A 16,994-nucleotide genomic window follows, 5' to 3' on the forward strand; every position below is an offset into this window, starting at 1 on the left:
CTCCCATGAACACATGCACACACACACACACACACACAGACACACACAGACAGACACACACAGACAGACACACACAGACACACACAAACACACACACACACATACACACACACACACAGACAGATTTGCTTTATTTCCAGGCTCCATTACTTTATTTCCAGCCTCCATTACTCATAGCAATCTGTCTTTCTTTCTTTCTCCCTTTCTCTTCCTTTTTCCTTTCTTCTTTCATTTGTTTGTTCTCTCTTTCATTCGTTCTTTCTTTCTTTCTTTCTTTCTTTCTTTCTTTCTTTCTTTCTTTCTTTCCTTCACCCCATCCAAGATGATCTGCCTGGCTCAGTTAGTATCTATTCCTACGAGGTGGTGTCGTGTGCACACAAATCAAACAACTTTCAGCTCCTCAAATATAGGACAAAGCTGGGACCAGCGTTCCGATCGAAGTTGCGGAAGAAGAAATGGGAACGTTCTTTCCGGCTTATCCGAGGACCTTTGGTTTAAAAAATATATATATATTTAATCTTTGCATTCACTGCCTCCTACTGGTCACTTGGTGCAGCCACGTCTTTATGCCTGTTCTTATGACGTCATTTACACTTCATTCATACGGGGGACGTTGGCTGAGCATGCACGCTCTTTGACAGCGACACCCTGTTCACCCTGTCATAGTTACACCTCACACAACGTAGACTACAATGGTACAATATGGGAGCATTAGTTTAAGGGGAGTGGGGTGGGGTTCTTTTTTGGCGCGATAGGCCTGTACTGTTACCGCTTTGTTTGACCCCCGTTTTGTTCACCCCACCCGTCTCCGCCTGCTCTTCACTGTCAGGTTGGATGACAATGCCATGATCGTATCTCACAATGTAAAAAAACCCGCAACCTTTGACCTTTGACCGCAACCCAACTCTGCAGGTATCAGAGACGCTGGTTCTGCGTAACGGAGACTTCCTGGTGCGGGACTCCCTGACCAGCGTGGGCGACTACGTGCTGACCTGTCGATGGGACAACGAGGTCCTGCATTTCAAGATCAGCAAAGTTCTCGTCAAGTCTAATGAGACGAAGGTACGGTCGGTCGTCTGACATCCACCACGAAATATCAACGCACGATTGTTAGTTTGATTCGGGGAGTTTGATGGTATATCATATAATTGATAGTGTTCTGCATATTTACATACACTGTTTTAAAGCTGTTTTTATTCAAGCAGCGTGCTGTGAGCTCGGGTGTCATTGTCACTAAAGCGATAAAACAAATATTGATCCGGTGACGCTCTGCTTCAGGGTGCATTAATCTCTCACACCCTATATCTTAATTAAGAACTCACACCGAAGTGCGTTCTTATAGAAAATATAATGACCATATTTTTTTACTCTTACAAAGTGATCTCCACTGGATTCTATCCTGTTGCACGGGTTCCCCAAACGTTTGTTTGTCGCCCTCTAGGTTTCTCTGGAGGAATTGGAAGGGGTGTGCTGCAATTTTATTTTACACATGTATTGTTTATTATTTTATTATTATATATATTATTAAATTATTATTATTAATATTTGTTTATTTTTTTCTATTTATTTTTTCCAAAAATATATTCGCTCAATCTAATTTATTAGGATGCGTTATCATTAGATTTGAACTTTTTGTCGGCAAGTCTTAAGTTCGGTGTTGAACCACACGGTGGTCTTGATACAAAGAGCGTTGGGACCCCCTGCTCTATTCTATTATCTTGTATCCCATTCCACTCTGTTATTCAAATGTGCGCCTCTCTCTCCCTCCCCAGGTGCAGTACGTGTTGGAGACGGACAGTTTCGACTCGGTGCAGGAGCTGGTGCGGTTCTACGTGGGTCAGCGGCGGGCCGTGTCGCAGCCCAGCGGGGCCCACGTCTACTGTCCCATCAGCAGAACGCTGCCGCTGCGCTACCTGGAGGCCACCTTCGCCCTGTCCAACAGCAAGCAGGGCTCCGCCTACTCCCCCTCCAGCCAGAGGGGGGCGTACATCAAGAGGAGGAGCGTCACCATGACGGACGGGCTCACCACCGAGAAGATGATGCCGCACAGGTGAGTGAGGAAGGCCAGGTGTGTGTGTGTGGGGGGGGGGGTGAGTAGGTCTGTGTGTGTGCATGTGTGTCTGTGTGAGTGTGGTGTGTGTTTCTGTGTGTATAGTGTGTTGGTGTGTGTGTGTGTGGTGTGTGTGGTGTGTGTCTGTGTGTGTGTGGTGTGTGTGGTGTGTACATGGTGTGTATGGCTGTGTGTGTATGATATGGGTGATGTGTTTGTTTGTGTGTATGGTATGTGTGGTGTGTGTGTCTCTGTATAGTGTGTGTGGTGTGTGTCTGTCTGTGTGTGGTGTGTGTGGTGTGTGTCTCTGTGTGAATGGTGTGTATGATGTGTGGGTCTGTGTGTGTGGGGTTGAAGAACTACTCAGATCTTTGACTTAAGTAAAAGTAGAAAGACACAAAATTGCTCGAGTAAAGTAAATGAGTACTTTGTATACAAGTACTTGTCATATCCGGTCCTCTGATATAAGTATAAAGTTCTTCTGAACCTTTTTTTCTGCAGATGATGCTCATGCAGATCCTGATTATAATCTACAGTGAAATAGTACGGGTGGTGTCGTGGAAATTTAAAAGGATATGGAGCTAATCAATTATTGATGAGAATTATATTTCCCGATTTCACATTTTATGAATATAAATCCTGATTTAAAACCTGTGACATGTTGGAAGTGTCGTCGATTAAGAAGTACAGATATTTGCTTTGAAAAGTAGTCCAGTAAAAGGCAAAAGTCTCCGAAATGGAATACACTGAAGTAAGTACAGATACTAAATATATGTACTTGAGTACACTCACAAATTGTCCTTTGTGACTTCCCGCCACTGGTGTACATTTTAACCAGTTGTTTAACAAATCCATTCTTTCCAGTGTTCTATTATTATTTATTTATTTATTTGGTTGTTTGGTTGTTTGTTTATTTATTTTTGTGTTATTATTTTAAATCATTTTTGTGTCTTATTCCTGGAGCTTTATTTTCCCCCTTTTCATCATTGTTTTCTCTTGTACACACGCCCAGTGACCCTGACAGCCCCAGTCCGGTCCAAACTCCAGTGAAACCGGAACCAGAACCGGAGCCTGTGGCTGACTGCAGGTTGTGTCCGTTGTGTCTGAGTCCCGTTGTTCCTCTAAAGCACTAAACCGGCACCTCCACCTTCTCGCAGCTTCCCCCCCCAAATCCTGTCTTCACGTCGCTTCACAGACACGATCAATTCTTTGCGATCAGTCACTTGTACTCCTGCACCGGGTCGCTTGTTCACTCTATCACTCCCCGTTTCTCCAATGTCTTCACAAAAAAAACAACTTACTGATGTATATCTACAAGTATAACGCTTTTTTTTTTCCTGTTCCTGCTTCCGCGCCACCTCAGAGATCATTTATGCACTAATATATCAAATTGTAATGTTCCCCAGAGCTCTTCCAGGGCTCATCCGCAAACCAAAGTGTGTGTGTGTTTTTCCCTCCCCTCGGAAAGTGGGTTAACTCCACTTTTTTGCCTGGCGAACCCTTGACCTTCACACTCTCCTAGATTTTCACATTCCCGAACAGCGCTGTCTCGTGGATTTTTCCCCTGACAGTGAGAGGAAACAACCCCCCCACCCCCCACCCCGATTAATAACCTCCTTTTCGCTGTGTCTGCAGCCCCTCCACCATCCACCATCATAAGGACGCCATGAGGAACTGCGCTATGAGCATGGACCAGATCCAGGAGTACCGCTGCCCGCTGTCGCCCGTCGGAGAGACCCCGCTGTCCCCCGCCTACAGTGCTAGTGAGTATCAAAAACATGGACGGAGAGCGGGATCACAGAACAAAATATATAATAAAACATATACAGTATAAAGTATGTAATATATAAAGTATATAATGTACATATAAAGTAAAGTATACATAAAGTATGTCATATATATATTCTAAAGATGAGATAAGATAAGATAAACCTTTATTAGTCCCACACCGGGGAAATTTACATTGTCCCGGCAGCAAAAAGGGGACAGCAGAAAGTAGAGAGCGTATCAAGGTGAGCACTATGAACAATGTACAATATATAGGAAAAAAAAAAGAAAAAACACCATAATAGAAATAATAACACAATAAAAAAGTACTTAAAAAACAGAATTAACGACTGAAGAAGTTAAGAGAGGCTCATGAGTGAGCAGGAGATGCTGTAACAGGCTGCCACTCACGCGGCGCCATTTTACCACTTTATTTTTTAAATACAAATACCCAGCTACAGCAGACCAGTTTGTATAAAAAAAAACCTGGTCAAAATGCATTTTATATTAAAAAAATCTTAATCTTAGCCCCACTGTAAAAAAAAATAATAATAGATTTTCCTCCATAGAAAAAGTAGAACATATGCTAAAATATATAGTTAATATGACAGATCATTACAGATCTTCCATTGATGCTGTGACTTAAACGCGTGTGTATTTCTGACCTGTGGACTTGAGGCAGGGGTAATTTGAACTCGACTGGTAGTGTGATAACATTTAACTTCCCTCCCTCCCTCCTCACCAGTCACGAGGCACAGAGCCCACTCGAGCGGTCGGGTTCTGGCCGTCGTCCCCCCCTCGCCGGCGATGCGGCGTTCCAGCGACCCCCAGCTCAGCCCGTCGGCCGGTCAGAACCCGGGGGAGCATCCCGCCAACGTCTCCCGCTCGGCGCACTCCTCGCCCGCCCATCACCCCGGCTTCCCGTCGCAAGGCCCGGAGACGGCGGGAAGCTACTGCGACCTCAGGCCGTGCCCCGGCGCCGGGCCTCCCAAGCCCCCCGCCAAGAGCTACGTGGAGCGGCTGAGGGTGGAGGAGGCGAGGGCCGAGGCGGCGAGGGAGGAAGGGGGAGAGGGCGTGTTCAGCGCGCCGCAGGTGGAGACGTCGTCTTCGTTCAGACCTTCCAGGTGCGCACGCACATGCACGCACATGCACACACACGCACACGCACACACTCAGATATATAGCCCCATGTTCATCGACACTGAATGCATCGAATGCAGATTTCCCAATCCAGGGCTCGACATTATTGGTTGCCCAGTTGCCCGGGGCAACCAGATCTTTGGCCATTGTGTGCCGTTTCGCGTTGTCTTGTCAATCACTTTTCATATGTTAAAAGGTATTAAGCGTGTCACACCCCCCTATATTTATAAGCTGAAAATGTAATTATCAGCATAGTGTAACAGTTCAAACTACGAGGCTGGTGTTTGCTCCTTATTCGCCGGCTCCTTATTCAAAATTTTCAGTCCACCTTAAGTGGCTGCAATAACGTGATTTGTCCTGTAGGTGTCTCTATTTGGCAACCAATCTCTGTACTGTACTGGACTGAAGAGGCCTCTAATGAAACATTTCCAAAATGACTAATCTGTTCTGAATACTCTGTATTCAGAGAGATAAAACAAACAATGACTGTCCAGGATGCATTTTTCAATTGAATATATAAATGTAAACTTAGTATCAGAATCCAAAATAACAAGAGATTTTACCGTAGCAATTATTTTCTTAAGAATCTCTTAACACGGTCTGTAGACTTAACAGTCTTATTGTGTCAGTGCTGTCTGAGATATATACGGTCTGTACAGTAGTATAAATATAAACACACTTAGGTGATATATATATATATATATATATATATATATATATATATATATATATATATATATATATATACAGAATATACAGTAGTATTAAACAGTCTAGTGCATTTCATTTCATTGACACAGACCGTACAGTCTGACATGCCATGTTCAGAGGCTTATAAAAAATAATTAATACAGTTAAATCTCTTGTTATTCTGCATTATGATATTTTTATCATAAAATGTTACATTATATGCCATGCACAAATGTCCGATCTTTAAGACGTTTTGAAAATAAGGAGAGAGAGCCATAACAATCATGGAAAACTTGCACGACACATTGAGACTCAGTCTGCAGTGCATACCATGTTATATGCATACACATGAGGCTCATACAAAATAATTGCTGCTGTCTTGTTATTTTGGATTCTGATACTAATTTACATTGTTTTTCATACACGAGTGTGAGATTTATAATACATTTTGAAAATAAGGGGGGGGGGGGGGGCAGAGTGATTAGGGAAAAATTGCAATGACAATGGCATCACGGTCTGCATACCAGTTTCAGAGGTTAATGATAAAATTTCATATTCATAAAAAAAAAAAAAAAGGAAAGTCATGACTATTATGCAGAATGTGAAAACACTTTTTGTCTTTCTCATTTAATTACAGTCCATCTTTTCATGTTGTGTTTCATATAGTAGCTTTTTGGAACCCCCCCCCCCCCAAAAAAAAACAACATTTATATAGTCCATTGAAAAATGCGTCCTGGACAGTCATTGTTATTTTTATTTCTCTGAATATTCAATCTGTAGTATTCAAAACAGATTAGTCATTTTGGAAATCTCTCACGAGAGGCCTCTACAGTCCAGGACAGAGATTAGTCGCTAAATAGAGACACCTACAGGACAAATAACGTCATTGCAGCCATTCAAAGTGGACTGAAAATTTCGAATAAGGAGCAAACTCCAGCCTCTTCAAACTTTTCAAAAAACGACCTTCAATTCTATGAAGATATTGATGATTGCATTGTTTATTTCAAAATAAGACAAACTGTTCGAAAATGTTAAATATAACCAAATAACACATTTCTGTGAATTAATAATCATAAAATGTATTATAATTAATACATAATTCATATAGTTTAATGTTCATATCACTTTATTTATTTAAACGTGGATAATTACATCGTATCATTATCACCCAATTCTAAAATGATTAAAATTCCAACTGGCAACTTGGCAACAACTTCTAAAAGTTAGTGTTGTATTTTGCCTAGGGTGTTATCAATGATTAATTTAGTTTGATCATATCTCACTATATTTACACAACCGCAGCATCTTGTCCTCGATACAGTGCGCTATGATCTATCTCTACAGACTGTTATTAGTATAATTCTGAAACATATTTGTAGAATACTACCGCCATGTTTTATAAATATAGACATTTTCATTTAGGATTTGTTTACCGGGAGAAAGTTTGTAATACACAGTAATAGCTGTAATACTGTACCCAGGTGGACAGCGTAGTTGAAGTTAAGTATGTTTTAGGAATGGTTTGTTAATTTCATCCAGGTGTAATTTTCAATGTCTTTGCGCCTCATCTTCCTCTATCCAGGTACGAGTCTGGCCTAATGCCGGCTGAGAACAAGCCCCTGGAGATGTCCGTGTTGAAGAAAATTAAAGAACTCCTGGCTGAGGTGGACGCCAGGACAGCAGCCAAACACATCACCATGGTGGACTGCAAGGTACTGTAGGCCCTCACACATGTGCGCATGTACACACACACACACACACACACACACACACACACACACACACGGACGTATGCTCACATACCAACTTATATGTGCAAACAGATGCTCAAGCTTTCTGGGTTTTTTTACAGGTGGCGAGGATATTTGGTGTTCCCTCCGAGATGCAAAGGATGATGGGAGTTTCCTCAGGGTTAGAGTTACTTACACTGCCACACGGACACCAGCTGAGACTTGACCTTCTGGAGAGGTGCACGCGCACACACGCACGCACGCACGCACACATGCACGCACGCACGCACACACACACACACACACACACACACACACACACACACACACACACACACGTGCACGCACGCACACATACACACACACGTGCACGCACACATACACGCACAAACACATACACATGCATGCAGATACATGCCCCACACACGCACGCACGCACTTACACACGCACAAACACACACACACACACACACACACATGCATGCACACACACAAATGCACACACATGCACGCACGCACACACACACACGCGCACAAACACACACACATGCACACACACACACACACACACACACACACACACACACACACAAACACACAGGATTTTTAAATCAGGGGTTCTCATCCTTTGTCAGATCCCCGCTCCATTGTTTAGGTCCCAGGTCCCAAAATTTTATTAAAGATGTAATGATTTCCTGTCAAAAATGTCACTTCTGCCATACTATCGCCGTCATTTTGTTTTGTTTGTACACATATTAAACAATACTATTACGTTACCATGGCTACAAGCTCCCATTGAAACAAATAGAGTTCAGTCATCTTCTCGACGCCGCGGTTATGACGGGTTCAGAGGGTTCAGCGGTGCTTTCCTCGCCAGCGTGCTTTGCATGAAAATGAGCTATTAAGCTTTGTCAGGTATTGAATTGGAATTATTTTTCAAGAAGCATTCATTTAAAAACAAACCCAACATTAGCTCAACTTTTCAAAAGTGCCTTTTAGTAATACTGCATTATAGTCGACAGACATTAAGTGTATTTTTAATTTCCAGTGATATTTGTTGACTTCATTGAATTTTGTTACATTTTATTCAGAATATCCACTAAAAAAAATCATAATGGAGATGAATCATAATTCTATTTATAATTAATTGATTGCGGCGCAATATCAAATCAAATCAAAAACCCTTTCGCGAGTCACATTCATACACCCTTGTTGTTAAAGCTCGCCGTTGTATGCTCCACAGGTTTTACACCATGTCCATCATGATGGCGGTGGACCTGCTGGGCTGCACCGGCAGCACGGAGGAGCGAGCCGCACTGCTCCACAAGACCATCCAGCTGGCGGCCGAGCTCAAGAGCAACCTGGGAAACATGTTCGGCTTTGCCGCTGTGATGAGGGCGTTGGAGCTTCCACAGGTACGGGTGCCACCAAAAAAAAAAAAAAAAGAAATAAAATGCTTCTCCGCGGTTTGCTGTCGCGACACGTCCATAGGTTCGACCCGCCTTCCCCTTTTGGAGTCGGGCGAAGCCGTCGCGGCGACTTTGAGTCGATCGGGCCTTTGACCCTGGCACTGGAATGGATTTACTTTTTTTGGGGCTTGGCTCCCATTTCCTCCTGGGGGTCATGATTCCGTACAGTCCGCACGGATCCGTCCATTTCACTTGCTAAGTGGTCGCCCTCCTGCCCTCTCCAAGGACCGTTAAGCAGCCTCGGTGAGAAGGACTGTGGATACTCTGCTGCGGTGGTTCGGGTTCGGAGGAGGAGGAGGCGGGCGCCGTGAATGGGCAGGCTGTCACGGTCAGACGACCGAAATGGAGGAGGCTGAGAAGATGTGATTCCAGATCGGGTTAGGTTTATCGTCCAAGTGTTTTCAAGAGATCTGTAGCGGCGCGGTTGTGGTCGCATTCGAGGATGTTGATGTGCAAACTGCGACTATGGAGCCCTTACGACAAGTCGCATTCCGTCTTAATTCTCACTCATACGGTGGCACACACACACAGACACACACACGTTTTGGGCTCCTCACCGGGTGGTTTGTATGAAGGGATCCCGGGGTGTACAAAACCTCAAAATTTTCGCACGCGGTCGCGGGCGGTGCAACCCCAGCCCGGCTTCCTTCGTCATCACCGCCGTCGTCTAATCCCCCTCCCCTCCTCCTCCTTCCCTTCGGCAGATCTCTCGCTTGGAGCAGACCTGGGTGACGTTACGCCAGAGACACACGGAGGGGGCCATCCTTTACGAGAAGAAGCTCAAACCTTTCATGAAAAACATGAACGACGGCAAAGGTGAAAGATTCAATTTTTTAAAAATATTTTTTTTTGCTGTGTCCATTTGAACGCAGCCCAGCGTTAATAAACCTCTCCACCCTGATGTCGAGCCTTAGCGGCCTTTCCTGCGCCGCTGTTGCACCGCGTGTTTACATTTTCCGACCCCCGTCCCGTCCCCCAGAGGACAGCGTCCTGTCCAACACCTCCTTCCCGCACGTGGTCCCCGTGCTGTCCTTGCTGGAGCGGGGCGTGGCCACGGGCGACGGCCTGGAGCCGTGGGAGAGCGCCGACGCCGGGGTGGACGTGGTGATGTGCCACCTGGAGGCGGCTCGCACCATCGCGCATCACGGCGGGCTCTACAGGACCAACGCCGAGGGCAAGCTGCAGGGTGAGGAGCGGAGGAAGCGCCGTCCCCGTCCGTGTTTTCCGCCACGTCCGGGGGGGGGGAAGGCTCGCGCGAATCGTTTCCGTCTCGGGCCGAGGAACGTGTCTGCGCTTTCGGTCGGCGCCCTCCGGACAGTGTAATTACACTGTATTTAATATTCTTGACCTGAGCCCCGTCGGTGTCCACACAGTATACCTTTTTGTTAATGATGATGATAAATGTGTTGAGTTTAATGCCTGGCTCACATTGATCAGAATTATCGACTCCGCGTGTGTGTGTGTGTGTGTGTGTGTGTGTGTGTGTGTGTGTGTGTGTGTGTGTGTGTGTGTGTGTGTGTGTGTGTGTGTGTGTGTGTGTGTGTGTGTCTGTGCGTGTGTGCATGCGTGTGTGTGCCTGCGTGCGTGCTTTGGTTGTTATGTTTACCGTATTGATCCACATCGGTGTCCTCGTCGAAGGCAATTATGGCTGCATCGGAAAATCTGCCAATAACTATTACAAAAGATGAGTAGTTCCGTATTGAATTTCGCTAATGAAGAGGCCCGACCCCCAAACCCTAACGAGCGTTAAATAACGGTTAACGGAGAGCAGAAATCGCACCGCGCCTCACCCCTTCCGCGACGATGATTTCCCCCCTCTCCCGTTCTCCGTCGCGGAATCCGAGTCACAACTGGGAAGATGCGCAGAGGGAGACGGGGCAAACGGGCCGACGACGGCATCGCCGGCCAATCAGAGGCTGTTGGCACATCCCGATCCACCAATCGCGTCGCAGGGCTCATTTAATCCCTCGCTCTCCTCTTTCCTTCATCCCTCCATCACCCCCCCCCCCCGCCCCGCTCTCCTTTGGATATTGTCTGTTTTTGCCATCTCCGCCCTCTCCTTGTTCCCCTCTTGCTCCTCCGATCCTTCTCCCCTCACCCCCCTCTCCCCTAATCTGCTGCCACCCCCTCCCCCCGCCCTCCCCTCTTCCTTCTCATCCTTCCTTCCTCTCTCCTCCTCTCGTTCCCCTCTAATCTGCTGCAATCCCCCCTGCTCTTTCCCTCCCCTCCCCTCTGCCTTCCTCCCTGTCTTCTCCTCTCCTCCCCTCCCATCTCCGTTCTCCTCTTCTCTCCTCCGCCTCACTCCTCTCTTCTCCTGCCCTCTCCTTTCTCCTCCTCTCACTGCCTCCTCCCTCCCCTCTTCCTCCTCCTCCTCTCCTCCCCGCTCTTCTCCTTCCCTCCTCCTTCTCCTCCACTCCTCTCCTGCCCTCGTTTCCTTCCCTTTCCAACCCCTTTCTCCCTCTCTCTCCTCCCCTCTTCTCCTCTCCTCCCGCCCTCCTTCCTCCCTCCCCTCCCATCTCTCTTCTTCTCCTCTTCTCTCCTACGCCTCACTCCTCTCTTCTCCCGCCCTCTTCCTTCTCCTCCTCTCTTCCTCTCCTCCCCGCTCTCCTCCTCTCCCTTTCCTCCCCGCTCTTCTCTTTCCCTCCTCCTCCTCCTCCTCTCCTCCCCTGCCCTCGTTTCCTTCCCTTTCCAATCCCCTTTCTCCCCTCCTCTCCTCTTCTCTTCTCTCCTCCTCTCTCCCCTCTCCATCCACCCCCTCTCCTCCCCACTCTTTCCCCCTCCTTCTCCTCCTCCTCCTCCTCCACCTCCTCCTCCTCCTCTCCCTCCCGCAGGCTTCCAGCAGCGCTCGGACGTGCTGGAGATCTTCCAGACGGAGTTCCAGATGCGCTTGCTGTGGGGGAGCCGCGGCTCGGAGGGCAGCCAGTCCGAGCGCTACGACAAGTTCGACAAAGTCCTCACCGCCCTGTCGCACAAGCTGGAGCCTCCCGTGCGCCACAGCGAGCTATAGCCCCCCCGGACCGCGGCCATCGCCCAAAAGCACTCATCGCAGCACGGCCCCCCGCTTCGCATCCCGGAGGGCGGGCGAGACGGAAAGAGTCCATCGGAGAGTCGTGGCAAGGGGCGGGAGGGGATGGAGGAGGCAACTAAATGAGGAAGCGGAGCCCCGGGGATGCGCGGCGGTACCCGCCGGACGTGCCCCCTGACAAACCGAGACTCTGCGAGGGCGGGAGCGGAGCGACAGATTAAACGACGGGGTGGAAGACATGGGTGTTCAGCTCCACTGCAAAGTACAGGGATCTGCATGTCCGCAGACGATAAGTCTTTCCTCTCGGCGATGGTCGCTCGCCGTCACGGACACGACAACGACGTCGCTCATTCGGAGATCAAAATGCGTGTGTGCGTGAATGTGAGTGTGTGTGCGCGTGTGCGTGCGTGTGTGTGTACATTCCTTCCATTTTTTTTTTTCGTACTTACCGTTGAGGTTGCACGCAATGTTTTTTTTTTTCACTTGTTTGTTTTTCAAACTGGAGGACGTTCGATTGCTGCGTCGCCGTCGCCGCTTCACGCCCATTGAACTCTCTCATCCCATCGACGAACCTCTGTCCATTAAAACTCATCAAATGTATATCAGGCTATCTCAGTAAATAAATAAATAAAAATGTATCAGGCATGCATTACAAAAAAAAAAAAAAAGTATAAACGTCGAGACATTTATCGAACTAATGCAGAAACTTCAAAACGAGGGCTCGTGAGTGTTTGGGGGGGAAAAAAGAGGAACCGCGCGGCCTTACCTCTGCCGTTGCCGTGCAAGGATTGGATGGCGCGGCTTTGCATTCGTTCGCTCGCAAACTGTCGGCGTGGCGGCGCGGGAGGAGACGCTGAAAAGCTGTAGATTTGAGCCCCCGCGAAAGCAATGCTTAAAAAATAAAAAATAAAAAATCGGCCTTTTCAAAGCAATATTTCACTTTCGCGTCTAATATTAGCGCCTCCGCCAACGATTATACTCAACGACGGAAAGTAAGCTCCTTTGCCCCGAATTTGCGCGTTCGAACACTATGACTCCCGATTCGGGGAAAACTCGCTTTTGAGCCCCTACTACACATACAGTAAAATCCATCCAACTCACAGCTGGAGGTCAACGGTTGACGTCACTGCGGACGTCCAGAACAGCCGGCCGTGGTTCTAAGGAAAGAAGTGACGACTTGTACACTCTCACGAAGGCGTCGCAAAATGTCAAAATGAGCGGGAAGCACCCCCCCCCCCCGACAAAAGACGTCACCGATAGAGAACACGACGCCCGAGCGCGGCGGCGGCGTTCGATATAAAATATGAGCAACAAGTGACTGTTATGAATGCTGTGTGCACGGTGGATAGGCCTGAGAGGGGCGCGGCCCGCTCTCAGATCTATGCAATCGCTTTCGACCAATCAACAAGAAGGGCTGCGACCTATCCAGTAGAGACACCCCTGTTACAGTACAGCACCGTGGAAATGTCAGACCTCCACCGTTCTGTCCATCTTTTGCAGGTTCCCTTCCCCGTGCCCCCTCCTATTCCCCCTTTCCTCTTTTCCCTGTCTTTGCCAAATCACTGTTCTCTCCCTTCTCTCTTTCTCTCTCTCTCTGTCCCTCGGACGAACGGTCAACGGGCGTTTGAAAAAAAAAAAAATGTAAAAAAGAATGTTCTTCTGTCCAAATGCTGGGTATCAGGGATCCGCGAGGCGACGCGGGATCGGTCTCATTCTTCCCAACTTCCGCACGGACGCGTCAAACCGCGAAACCGAGGCGGAGGACGGGGCTTTTTCGGGGGGAACCTTCCGCTTTCCGCGCCGGGTTTCGACGAAAGGGTGAGAAACACGGGGGACAAACAAATGTGAATCGCAATTTGCCGTGCACAAACACACACACACACACACACACACACACACACACACACACACACACACACACACACACACACACACACACATTTTTGTGTGTTTTGAGACCAAGAAGATACCTGCTGGTTTAGGATCAATGACAATGACAACAATGATGATGATGGTGAATATGATATGATGATGAAGGTGATGAAGATGATGTTGATAGTGATTCGTGGGAATTCTGTTTGTCTTCTTTTACGAATGCTGTACAGGAATGTCCCGACGACGCGTGCATTATCTTGTTGTACATAGCTGAACAACTGGAATGAAACTGAAAAGAAAAAGACAAAAAAAAAAAAAAGATTTGTGAGCTGCTCCATGTTTTTTTCTGTTGTTGTTTTTTTTTTTAATGTACTGTAAATAGCTGTCCCTTTTTTTTCCAATTAAAACGATTGCGTGTGTCAACGAGTCGGGTCCCTTGTTTAGACTGTCACCATATATGTGTTTCATATTGTTTTAGGTTTTTGGTTTTTGGGGTCTCTTGAATAAACCAGCAGCAAATTATGCAGTGCGCAACCGTGGCCGGTAGGGGTCACTGTTTGTCCGTCAGAACCAAGTCAACAGAATACCAAAGAAGCAGAATTGCAAAGCTGGGCAATAAAGTACAACCAACCAACAACCGCCTCCCAAAACAGCAGGCAGAGACAAACATCGAGGTGCATTTACCGTGGGTTTGCAGGGTATTATTCCCGGCGATGTGTCGGTGTGAAGATGACTGTAAAGAGGAAATCCATCAACTCCAAGAGTTTGTTTCAGGGGGAGTATTCCCTGCACAGACAATGCATTCAGTATATGCTGTGACATCCTGGTTCTAGTGAGAAAGAATTCTAGAGAACCCAGGGGAAATATATAGTAGGATAGAATGGAGTATGATAAAATAGAGTAGAAGAGGGTAGGAGAGAATGTAAACACAGTAGAATAGTATTTAATATGATGAGATGGGTTGAATAGATTAGAAGATAATGTGATAGAATAGGATGGAATTTAATGAGATGGAATGTAATGTAATAGAGTAGAGTAGAAAAGAATAGGACCAAGTAGAATAGGATAGAGAATATAATACAAAAATAATATGATAAAATACAGAGAAAGAATAACATAGACTTTAATCGGATATGATAGTATAGAGTGGAGTAGTTTAGAATAGTACTGGTATAGAATACAGTAGGTTAGAAAATATGACAAAAGTATAGAATAGGATAGAGTATAGAATCCAGTCAGAGTCAAGTAGTATATAAGAGAGTATGATAGAATTTCATGTAATAGAAACATATTGGATAGGATATAATAGAATAAATAGAGGATAGAATAGAATAGTCTAGAATAGAGTAGAAAAGAATAGAGTAGAGTAGAATAGGATAATTGCATGGTAATGTGACACAATAACGAAACGCTGTCCTGTGCTTTGCTCTGTCTCCTCCTCCATACACTTCCATAGGCGGAACATGTTATGGTGTAATCTCTAAGAGGATTCTCCCTGCTTGGTATCATGTTACGTGTTAATTTCATCTCTTTAGGCGTCTTTAGGCGTGAAACAGATCCATAACCTCTCCATGGCTGCCAGCCAGCCAGCCAGCACCAGCCAGTCAGCCAGTCTACCAGCCTGCCAGCCAGCCAGCCTGCCAGTCAGTCAACCAGCCGGCCAGCCAGCCGGCCAGCCAGCCAGCCAGCCAGTCAACAGGCCAGCCAGTCAGTCAGTCAGTCCGCCAGCCAGTCAGTCAGTCAGCCAGCCGCCGGGCCAGCCGGCCAACCGTCGTCGGTTCACTCCTAATCTGTCCCCCTGGTCCTTTCATAGCTAATCTATTGTGATTTTCATTGTCATATGATCATGTGTGACCCCAACAGCTCCTCAACCTCGGCCTCGGCAGCGCCCAAGTCTTTTTAAATGCTTATCAATAGAAATCTTTTTTGGCTCTTAGTATTGTCGCACGTAACATGTCATGCCGTATATTTAGAAATTTTCTACTCTCCTCTCCCCCTTTTCGAGGTTAAGAAAACTGAATATAACAAATTGTATTGAGATAAACGTATCTTGAAAGTAATAACCATTAAACAAACTCACGCTTTAATTTATCCCACCTCTATATTGAAATAAACTATCGGAATTCACAAATTCAGAAATAAATGTAATGTGACCCATCAGTTTTATTGTGTTGATTCTTAAAAAGATGAAATTCATAGATGGAACATTTTTCGAAATTCTGCTAAATTATTGCCAAGTTTTCCTTTGATGACTTGTGCATGTTTTAGAGTGTTCCTCAATATGTATCTGTAAATGTAATATTCAGTATTATATACACATTTCAAGTGGATGATGGGGAAAGCGGCTGGTGGCCATGCAGGAGACAGTAACATGGAGTGTCACTATATAGCAGCTGGAAGTGGAACTCAAGCCAGCTTACTAAATGTGGGGTGACACTCGGTAGTGGGTGGGGGGGATCATTCTGGGACATCTCAATCTGGTGGAGCGCCTTCCACCCATAAACATCCATCCCCACCCTGCCGCACCCTCCACCTCTTTACCCCCCTCAGTGCAGCCCGTGGCCCGCGTTGCAGCCGAGCCGCCGGCTGATCAGCTGTATAACGGCGGTTGACCATCCATACCATGAAAACCGTCAAAGCCAGCAAACGTATCATTCTGTTGAACATTTAAATGTCCACGTCTTCGTTTCATTTTCTGCTTTACGGGAGTTGACTCCTTCTATCCACATCCCCCCTTCGTCAGGGTTCAGACGGCCTCCTCGCCCTCCTCACCCGTCGTTCACCCTTTCCTCCCCTCCGCTGGCCCCCGGGTCTATCTATCTATCTGCCCCTGGACTGACTCCTCATTATCACATGAATAAAACAGGCACGGACCCGCCGACACGCCAACAGAAGGCTGCGGATTTGCAATTCAAACTTATGATTCGCCCCCCTCCCCATATAACTGAAAGTGTCAGCACTATGATTGAGGACATGTGCAGAGAGGGCGTTGTACTGTTAAATAGAAATATAACATTATGCATTAAGAAAAATGCATGCAAAACAAATATATATGTCATTGTTGTATTTTTAGACTTTTAGATTTTCAAAAAAAAATAAATCACATATTTACTCTTCCGCCCGCTTATTTTATTATTTGATTTGATTTGATTTGATTTGATTTGATTTGATTTTCACTTTATGGGACTTTGCGTTGGCTTCCGCATACGTCACGTCCGTTCCAGCCGCGAGTTCTTTCGAAATTTGAC

The 16,994-nt window shown here is 46.4% G+C and overlaps 1 protein-coding gene across 2 annotated transcripts in view; it reads left to right on the forward strand.

Moving 5' to 3' along the window:
- The window catches only part of sh2d3ca (SH2 domain containing 3Ca), a gene marked incomplete at its 3' end in the record, with an annotated part of 55,969 nt that extends 44,116 nt beyond the window's left edge, over positions 1 to 11,853 (forward strand). For both annotated transcript variants that reach the window (XM_080018120.1, XM_080018119.1), the window contains 11 exons: positions 913 to 1,062; positions 1,773 to 2,050; positions 3,063 to 3,137; positions 3,686 to 3,813; positions 4,563 to 4,941; positions 7,230 to 7,359; positions 7,500 to 7,615; positions 8,621 to 8,792; positions 9,551 to 9,662; positions 9,826 to 10,032; positions 11,678 to 11,853. In XM_080018120.1, coding sequence (XP_079874246.1) covers positions 913 to 1,062; positions 1,773 to 2,050; positions 3,063 to 3,137; positions 3,686 to 3,813; positions 4,563 to 4,941; positions 7,230 to 7,359; positions 7,500 to 7,615; positions 8,621 to 8,792; positions 9,551 to 9,662; positions 9,826 to 10,032; positions 11,678 to 11,853 — 1,923 coding nt within the window. The remainder of the gene's footprint in view (positions 1 to 912; positions 1,063 to 1,772; positions 2,051 to 3,062; positions 3,138 to 3,685; positions 3,814 to 4,562; positions 4,942 to 7,229; positions 7,360 to 7,499; positions 7,616 to 8,620; positions 8,793 to 9,550; positions 9,663 to 9,825; positions 10,033 to 11,677) is intronic.
- Between the last annotated feature and the right edge of the window lie 5,141 nt (positions 11,854 to 16,994).

Source organism: Zeus faber (genome assembly GCF_960531495.2).
Source record: "Zeus faber genome assembly, chromosome: 17".
Lineage (NCBI taxonomy): Eukaryota > Metazoa > Chordata > Actinopteri > Zeiformes > Zeidae > Zeus > Zeus faber.